Below are 9489 nucleotides of genomic sequence, written 5' to 3'. Positions count from 1 at the left end.
GAGTGCTCTGGGGGCAGGAGGCTGAACTCATCGAACTTCACGTCATGGGGCAGGGTCCGCCGCCTCCATCTGTCCAGCCTCTGGTCGCCAGGGCTCACCCTCCGCCTCCTGGCTTCGGGCTCTTGGCTGCCAGCCATGGCCAGGGGCCCCGTCTGCCCCGGCACGTCCGCCTGAAGCTGCACTCGAGAGTCATCGGCTTCATCCCTGGCCCTGGGAAGAGGCTCTGGAGGCGCCCCCCGGGGCGGAGCCCTCTCCCCCGGCTGGATTCCGGCTCCTTCGGTCCCCAGGTGCTGGGCCTCCAGGGTAGTCCTCGCAGAGGCGGCCTCGGGGCTCGGCTCTGTGCCTCTCCCTTCGCTGAGCCCCACGGCGGCTTTGTGCCAGCTCACGGCCACCCCACCTGTCCATCTGGGTGACGGGCAACTGCCTCCATGCGTGTCCTTAGGCTCTCGGTGGAACTCGGGCTTCGGCCCGCTGACCTCACGGGTCCCTCGGGCTTCCCAGATCAAACTGGCCCTTTGGACGGACCCCACCTGGCCCTCCGGCCTGCACTTGGGGTCGGCGGGAGTCATGGCATGGGTGACCTCCTGGGAGGGCGGGGGCCGAGACCGGCTGCTGCGGAGAGTCAGGGCCTTTTCCTCGGGCGCCGTGAGGACGGCCTCGCTGTGCGCGCGCTCCCCGACGGCATGCACGACGTCGTACCTGGGCTCAACCCTCTCGGGCGCGGGGGCGCTCTCCGGGAGCTTGAGGAAGGGGTGATGGCTGCCCTTTTCGCTCCCAGGGTGCCTTCCCAGCAGGGAGGACACGCGATGCTGTCTGGGCTCACCGCTGGAGAAGGCGGTCCCTCCGCCTCGCTCCAGGTCGGGATCTTCCAGCCACTCTCGCTTTAGGGCTGTGGTTTGCGGGAAAGAGCTTCTGGGTCCAAGGAGTCTGGATCTGGGCTCCGAGACGTTGGCCAGGTCCGCGGGGGTCGTGGCCCAGGGACTGCGTCCCGAGGGGGCGGTGATGGTATGCTTCTCCACGTGATTCTCGAACACCGTGGCCCATACGGTCTGGAAGCTTCCATCATCATCCGGGGTGCCCTCGGAAGGGCTCCGGGCCCCCACCGCGCTTTCACCCCGAGCGCCGCCGGGGACACGGTCAAAACTGTCTTTCCGCTCTGTCTGTCTGGGTTTCTCCCTGGGGAGGCCAGGCTTCCAGGGGCTTCTTGTGACAGATGTTCCTTCTACGCCATGCCTGTCCTTTGGCTGGGAAAACAAACAAAAAGAAACAATCCATTTATTTAAAGATTAAAAAAATTTTTTAATATTTATTTGTAAAAGTTTGCTACAACATTATAACAAATTCAATGAAGTTTTTTTTTTTTTTTATGTGGACCATTTTTTAAGTCTTTATTGAATTTGTTACTATGCTGCTTCTGTTTTATGGTTTAGGTTATTTAGAGTATGGATCTCAGCCCTCCTGGCCAGGGATCAAACCAGCATCCCTTGCACTGGGAGGTGAAGTCTTCCCCATTGGGCTGCCAGGGAAGTACCGAAACAATCCAATATAGGTCAAAGGATTTGAAATGGAAAGGAAGAGGTGAGGTGACTGAAATCACAGCAGTGAGAAGCCATCCAGTCTTACAGACTGAACACAGCCAGTGAGGGAAAACAGGCACTCTCGCCCCCGCTGGCGAGCAGACAAACGGGCACCGCTCTTGAGCCATTCAGTGCGTCTGCCGTCACTTTAAGATACTCATTTCCTTTCATCCAGCCGGTTTCCTCCCAGAATCCCTGCTTTGCCCACGTGCACAAGCCTACCTGAACAAGAAAGTTCATACAGAACTGTCAGTGAAACAGAAGAGCCTAGATGCTCATCTGAAGGGCTAAATAAATTTTGATATATGCAAACAGCTGACTACCACACAGGCACTTGGACCTACAGAGACGGGGTGGCTCCCAATGTCCTAAGATCTAAGGACACTTAAAACGCTGTTGTGTTGATGGAAGAAAAGCAGAAGGAGGAACTATGTATTTATAATAAAATACTGTTTAAAAAAACTGTAGGGGTGTGTGCATGTATATACATATATACATGTAGATAAACAGTGGAGAAGAGATATCAATCAATCTGACCAAAAAAAAATAAAAAAGAGCATTGGTTCCATTTATATTAAAATCTAGAAAATGCAAATGAATCTATAGTGACTAAAAGCAGATTGGTAGTTGCTTTGGGGGAGGAGGGGGCAGCTGGGGGGGAATTACAAAGAAGAAACTTGCAGGTGCTGGAAATGTCCTCTGTCTTTATGGTAATGACGGCTTGACAGATGTACACAGAAGTCACAGTTCATCTGCTTTTACACTTTAAATATGTCCAGTTCACTCTGTGTCTGTTATACCTCAATAAAGCTGTTCAAGAACAAACTGAGCTCAAACCAGGGCTCTGTGACAACCTAGAGGGGCAGGACGGGGCAGGAGGGAGGGTCAAGAGGGAGGGGACCTGTGGATATACTTAAGGCTGATTCATACTGATGTATGGCAGAAACCAACACACCTTGTAAAGCAATTATCCTCCAATTAAAAATAAGTAAATAAATAAAAGAAAAACTTGAAATTTCAGAAAGCATCAATCACAAACCCATGAAACCCAGCAGTTATTTTGTGAGATTTTTTTTAAAAAATTAAATAGACTAACCGAAAATACTTTCTCAGCAATTTAATTGCTGGTGATTTTTTTCTCCTTTTCCTAGCTGACAAATGAGGGGGTGAGGAAAGGAGCTGGGGCCATAATGGTGGGGGGGGGAGTTGAGGGGGTTTCTATTAACGTTTTTTGATTTTTATTTATTTATTTTTGGCTGTGCTGGGTCTTCCTTGCTATGCAGGCTTTTCTCTAGTTTTGGCGAGCGGGGGCTGCTCTCTGTGGCGCACGGGCTTCTCACTGGGGTGGCTTCTCTTGTCTCGGAGTGTGAGCTTTAGAGCACAGACTCAATACTCACAGTGCATGGTCTCAGTTGCTCCAAGGCATGTGGGATTTCCCTGGATCACGGATCGAATGTCTCCTGCATCGGCAGGTGGATTCTTTACCACTGAGCCACCAGTGAAAGCCTCTGCTACTGCTGCTGCTGCTAAGTCACGTCAGTTGTGTCTGACTCTGTGCAACCCCATAGACAGCAGCCCAATAGGCTCCTCTGTCCCTGGGATTCTCCAGGCAAGAATACTGGAGTGTGTTGCTATTTCCTTCTCCAATGCATGAAAGTAAAAAAGTGAAAGTGAAGTCGCTCAGTCGTGTCCGAGTCTTAGCGACCCCATGGACTGTAGCCTACCAGGCTCCTCCGTCCATGGGATTCTCCAGGCAAGAATACTGGAGTCGGTTGCCATTGCCTTCTCCAGTGAAATCCTATATTAGCATTTAAAAAAATTTCATTTGGCTGCACCAGGTCTTAGTTGCAGCATGTGGGATCTAGTTCCCTGACCAGGGATCAAACTTGGGCCCTCTGCATTGGGAGCTGGGAGTCTTAGCCATTGGACCACCAGGGAAGTCCCAACATTTCAAAATCTTCATTAATTTCTCAAAAAAGCAGACATTCTTACACAGGAAAGTCATATCCTCCTCCTGTTTGCACAGACAAAAATTTATGCCTGACAATTATGTTTGCAAACAGTATGCAACACCAAGGAACAGCAAATCATGGGGCATCCCTCATGGCTCAGATGGTAAAGAACCTGCCTTCAATACAGCAGACTCAAGTTCGATCCCTGGGTCAGGAAGATCCCCTGGAGAAGGAAATGGCAACCCACTCCAGTATTCTTGCCTGGAGAATCCCATGGGCAGAGGAGCCTGGTAAGGCTGCAGTCCGTGGCGTCACAAAGAGTTGGACACGACTGAGTGACTAACACACACACACACACACACACACACACACACACACACACAGCAGAGTAGCACAGTCTATCATACCGGAAGGGACTTTAAAAGTCCCAACATGAAAGGAAAGAAAAAAATGTCTTATAGTCCATGAGAGGTTTCTGAGTCTTTCCTGATCTTCGAGATTGTAAAAGCCCCTTTTCCAGTAAGTATCGCTACCCACTGGGAGAAAAAAGGACGTGCCAAGCGGCTTCTTACCTTTTCTCTTGGTTCTCTGGGAAACTCACCGCTCAGCTCCAAACACTTTTCGTATCTGACTTCGTTGCTTGAAGCTGCACTGGAAAACCTGTCGCAAGAGACCCAAGTTACTTGTGCACGGCCAGAAGCTGGGACTCCCTCCAGCCCACACCCCGTAACCAGTTCAGGAACCCAGGGGTGAAGAGCACTGAGGTCATCAGAGCAACCCTGCCCCATTTCCTCCAAGACGGGTCGTGTCCTTTCCAGTCGCCAAACCTCTCGGGCCCAGGAGGGAGAGAGCCTACCTTAAGCACAGCATCACTGGGGTGGCGGCAGCCCCGGGCTCGGGGAAAGGGGCCTGGGTGTTCGTGCCAGCTCTCCTTCCTGCCTCCCCACTGAGGGAGCTTGGCTCAGGCTCGTGACCTCACCTGAGCCTCTGTCTCTTCATCTATAAAACGGGGATAATTAACGCCTCCCTATCATCTTTTGTAGGTCAGATAAGAGGCTACCCAAGGCCCTAATAGCTACATGAAGGTGTAGAGAGAGGAGCGAAGATGCCCCAGCAGCGATAATTAATGGCTGCAACCCCACAACAGCCAGCAGCCCCACTGCAGACCGACCGCGGGACTCGGGGGCAGTGGGCGGTCAGGGAATGTGTCAGGGAACAGGCTTGCCTTTGCTTCTGGGTGACCTTGGCCCAGTCTTGATCACTCTCTGGGCCTGTTTCCCAGCTGTAAAGGGGAAACGAGAGAAAGGGGAGTTGGAGCTAGATTTTTCCCCATCTCTGCCGAGTTCTCTGGAGCAGAGGCTGAAAGATTAGTTCAGGGTTGGGGGCCTGCAGAGAAGAGGGAGGTGAGACAAATCAAACGTCTTGAACTTGACCCACGGGCAGCAGTCCAAGGGCTGGCTCCGGGAACGCGTGAGGCTGTGCAGGAGTTGTTTCTAAACCCAGAGCCTCGGTTTCCCTACCTGTCAGATGGGAATAACCTGAGGGACTGGGGGGCGGGAGACTCAGGGAGGGGAGGTGCATGAGGCCCTGACGTGGTGCCCCTTCCTCTGTTCCCTGGTTTTATTATTTTGTCACACCGTGTAGTTGGCGGGATTTTAGCTTCCTGACTAGGGACAACCTGGCAAAAGCGCTGAGTCCTAACCACTGAGTGGCCAGGGAGCTCCCCTCTTTCTCTGTTGCCCGAATTCAGGGGTTCTCGAGCCTGGCTGCACATGAAAATTACTTTGGAGACTCTGAAAAACCAAGATGAGAAGCCCTCCCCAGATCTGCTGAATCAGAGTCTCTGGGGGTGGGGGTCAGGCATCGATATTTTTTTTTTTTTCCAGGTCATTCTAAATGCTGACAGCCAGTGGTCGCAGCTCTGGCCGAGCTGGTCGCCCTGGTTCCCAGGGCCGGGAGGGCAGTCTGCCCAGAGCTCCCGCCCCCTGGAAGCTCAATTGCTGACAAACTAAGTTGGTGGCGTGAGTGCCATTAATGAGCTGGCGACACACCCCGGTGGCATCTCCCTATCTTAGCCGAGAAGCCACTTGCGGAAAAACAAAGGAGGAAGAGATGTCAGGGGCCAGGCCCTGCTTAGAAAATTATCATTAACCAACAGGATTCATCCTATCATTTGGGACTATTAATAAATACAGTGTGTCGAGGGCTCCCTTGGGCTGAGCGATCTCCAGAGGTATCTGAGTCTTGGCCTTAATCCTTTAATGCAGGCCTTAACATCATTTCCCTTTACGAGATGAAGAAACCGAGGCTCAAGGTGGGGAAAGCGACCCGCTCAAGTCACTGGCCCTGCCGCTGGCACGCACAGTGAAGCGGTGCCATCCTCCACACTTCAGCCTCCTGATCTGAGAAATGGGGGCTACTGCCACTTCCTCTCAGGGCTGGGGTACCAAGTGTGCCCAGTACAGAGCCTGGTGCCCTGCAGTCTCCTTCCACCTCGTGGAGGGGGATCTCTGGTGAGGGGCTGGGGCTCTCGGAGCCTGGGGGAAACCCGTGGGGTATTCCCACTTACAGTTTGGTCAGGTCCGCTGACAGTGGCCGTGTCTGGACCGCCCTCCTCCTGAGCTCCGGCTTTGCTTCCGAGCTCTCGGTGGCCCAGCCTTTGATCCGCTCCTGGACACTCACGCCCGCTTTCTCTGGCTCCGATGGGACGGCTGGGGACTCGGGGGTGGCTGGTGGGGACTCAAACCCCGCTGCCAAGGCCGAGGCGCCCTCCTCCCCAAACAGGCCAATGCGATTCTTCACGCCGCCCCGGGGGGTCTGCTCTCCCCCAGCCCGGGTCTCTCCAGCAGCCTCTCTGCTCCTGACCTCAGCCATGTCTTGGCCTCTTCCAGGCCTGGGCAGAGGGGACTGGGGGTCCTTGGCTGCCTTCTCTGGCTCCCTGTCCAGCTTGGCTTTCTCCTCCCCGAGACCCTGGGCACTGGTGGAGATGACCCTGGCCGAGCCCCCTGCGGTTCTGAGGCTGCCCATCTCCCCCTGCTTCAACAGCAGCCTCTCTTTCCGTTCCTGGATCTTCTGGGCCACCTGCAGGAAATCGGAATCCGGGTCGTGTGGAGGTGCCTCTGCTTTGACCAGACACTCCCTGTCCACCCTGGGTTCTGGGTCCGGCCTCTCGGGTCCCCGCTGCTGGGCGGTGGGCCCTGCTGTGGCCTCATCTGCCACCTTCCTCGCCAAGGCCTCTCTGCTCTCGAACCGGGCCGTGAGGTCCACAGACAGAGGCCTGGGCCTCCTCACCCACGTCTTCTCGGGAGGGGTTGGGGGCAGCTTCCCCACCGCGGCCACCCCGCCGGGGCCTGGCTTCGGAGTCTGAATGGACTCGGTGAAGATGGCTGACACAGGCCTTCTCTTCGGGCGAGGCCTGGGTGGCTCCGGGGCGGTGCCTCCCGCGTCCTCCACGCTGCTGGCCTTTGACAGAGGCTCCTTTGGGCCGGTATCCTCTGGGGTAGCCACCATCCTGGAGTCCTGAGGCAGGGAGGCTGGCCGGGGGAGGCTCCCCACGGGCTTTCGGGCTGGCGGGGCAGGCTTGGCGGCCACCTCAGGACGGGGGGCGGAAGCGGGTCCCTGAGACATGCCTGCATTGGCCTCGCAAGCCCCCTTCCCCAGAGCGGGGCCGGCTTTGGTGCTTTCGAAGATCACGGGGTTTGGCATGGGCTGTGATATGGCGGCCTTAGGGAACAGAGACACGTTTCTCGGGCGGTCCCCACTCCCCGCCTCCTGCCCGGCCAGGCCCGGCATCTTCTCGTTCAGACGCCCTGAGGCCACGTCCTGGGAGAGCCCCCCGGCGGGAGACGGCCTGGCCAGGCTGGGCCACAGGGGTGTCACGTCTGCGGCCTTCTCCTTGGAGAAGGGTTTGGGGGCGAGTCTTGGCAGAGGAAGCAGGCGGACTGGGCTCCTGAGGGGGCTTTTTCCTTCCAAGAGCAGTGCTGAGGGGGGCCCCGGGGCATCGCCAGCCTGGCGGAAGTAGGTCCGCGTCAGGGCCTCCTCCTTGGAGAGCTCGCCCAGGCCTGGCACCCCCGTCAGGGAACTTATGGAGCCGACCTCCACCCGCGTCGCCATGGTTACGGTTGTGGCTCCATGGGGAAGAAGCACGTCAGAAACGGAGAGGCAACCACTAAAAAAAATTTTTAAAGTAAATTTAAGATTCAGTCAGTGTCTGGGTTGAAACAGAGAGATTTGAGGGGGAGATGGAGATGGATGAAGATCAACAGACCGGAGCCCCGGGTCTGGACTAGAGCTCTCCACTGACCACCGGGCAAGCCTGGGCCAGTGGCCTGCACCTCTCAGCTCTGGGCAAGGTCAGTGGACTAAAAGGCCTGACTCTGAAGTTCATTCCAGCTCAAAGGCTGCCCGAACCATGCCAGTGTTCACTTGGACTTTCCCAACTCGTTTAATCTCAAGGCCAGCTTTCAGGGTAACGAACGATGCTCTCAGCTGTACAGATATGGAAACCAGTGGAGAGAGGCCGAGTAACTGACCTGAAGTCACTCAGAGAACAAAAGAGGCAAAGTTGGGCTTCGAACCTGGGTCGGACTCCAGACGCACACCGCAGGCTCCCAGGGTAAGCCCTGGTGACATTCTTGTCCCTGCCCCTCGCAGTATTTTCCCATTTCAGAGCCTGCGCACGTCAGGCTGATCCTCACCCTCTTCAGGACCAAGCACAGAGAGGGCAGGTGACCAGCGCCAGCTCATACAGACACCCAAAGCCGGTGTTCCCAAGGTCACAGAGTTGGCAAAAGGCCTCAGAACTCCAGCTCCCCAGACCGTCCCTTATCTTTCCCCGTCCCAGTCTTTCCAGAAGTCTTACAAAAAAGAAAAAAGCCATCTTCATTTTCCATTCTACCTGCTGTTATTATTTTTTTTTTTTTTTTGCCTTTGGGTTCTTTTTAGCTGAACACCTATTTTAAGCTGACTGCCTTCAGAGTCTCAGTAAGAAGAGTATCATCAGCTAAGGACGAGAGTTACCACAAGTCAGGCCTCAGGGAAGCCAAGGGCTCCCTCTGTCTCACGAATCACATCCTCCTCCCTACAACCCTATGAGATGGGGGTGTGATCATCAGCCCCTGTTTTGCAACGGCTCAGGCACGAGCCCCTTGCTCCTCCAGCCATGAGCTCTGCTCTCTCAGGACAGGAGACCTCTCTGGTCCATCCTCCAAAGACCCTGAGAGGCAGGGCTTGTCCTTATCTCCCTTTGTAAGGATGGGGCCCAGAGAGGTGGTCCGACTTGCCAACCATCACACAGCTGAAACTGGATCTCAAGTCCTGGATCCGTTCAACTCTCCCCTTTTAACAGTAACGTCCTGTTCCTTTCTGGTTGTAAAAACTGCCAGACGATTTGCTGTTCTCGATGCGTCCCCTACCCTAAAAACCCCACCTTCATGCCAGTGCTGTTTCCCTACAAAACTGCCCCCATCCTGCCCCCTCGTCTAGATGGGCTAAAAGTAGAAGGTGTTTTAGTTCAACGCAAGCCTCCCGCTTCCCTTCTGGGGGCCCCACACTGCTGCCCCCGGCTCTGACTCACACAGCAGCCTGCAGGAAAGAAAGGCGGACAGATTTTTATCTTTTCTCTTCCCTACACGCTCGATGGTGCTAAACTGATTCCTTCTTCCCAAGCAGAGAACACCGTCTAGATGGGGTCAGAGGCAGAAGAGAGGGATGGAAACAGAGAACCAGAAAATCGAGAGCAACCTGGGAGGAATCCGTCGGCAGTGACCCGGGGCGGAGTGCACAGGCACACAGAGTCCTGCCCCAAACCAGGACTGCTCGTCATTAGAGCCAGCTCCCGTGACCTCCGGGACACAGATGTGAGACATGGGACAAGAACAGGATATTCAGGGGACAGAGAGAAGATTCCCTGGCAGAACCCACAAGAGCCCCACTTACCCGAGCTGGAAGGTCCTGGCTGC

At 55.1% G+C, this 9489-nt stretch overlaps 1 protein-coding gene across 1 annotated transcript in view; it reads right to left on the bottom strand.

Annotated features, from left to right (window-relative positions):
- KIAA1671 (KIAA1671 ortholog) overlaps window positions 1–9483 on the bottom strand; it is a 136995-nt gene extending 127512 nt beyond the window's left edge. The window contains exons 1-4 of the mRNA XM_010828850.1: window positions 9467–9483; window positions 6099–7697; window positions 4102–4189; window positions 3–1244 (exon numbers count right to left, since the gene is read on the bottom strand). Of these exons, the coding sequence (XP_010827152.1) occupies window positions 3–1244; window positions 4102–4189; window positions 6099–7642 (2874 nt within the window). The 5' untranslated portion in view covers window positions 7643–7697; window positions 9467–9483. The remainder of the gene's footprint in view (window positions 1–2; window positions 1245–4101; window positions 4190–6098; window positions 7698–9466) is intronic.
- Window positions 9484–9489: the final 6 nt, after the last annotated feature.

The sequence above is a fragment of the Bison bison genome, unplaced genomic scaffold (assembly GCF_000754665.1).
Source record: "Bison bison bison isolate TAMUID 2011002044 unplaced genomic scaffold, Bison_UMD1.0 scf7180017864495, whole genome shotgun sequence".
In the NCBI taxonomy this organism is placed as follows: Eukaryota; Metazoa; Chordata; class Mammalia; order Artiodactyla; family Bovidae; genus Bison; species Bison bison.
The sequence above is the reverse complement of the archived record's forward strand: the minus strand, read 5'-3'. Positions and strand labels throughout refer to the sequence as shown.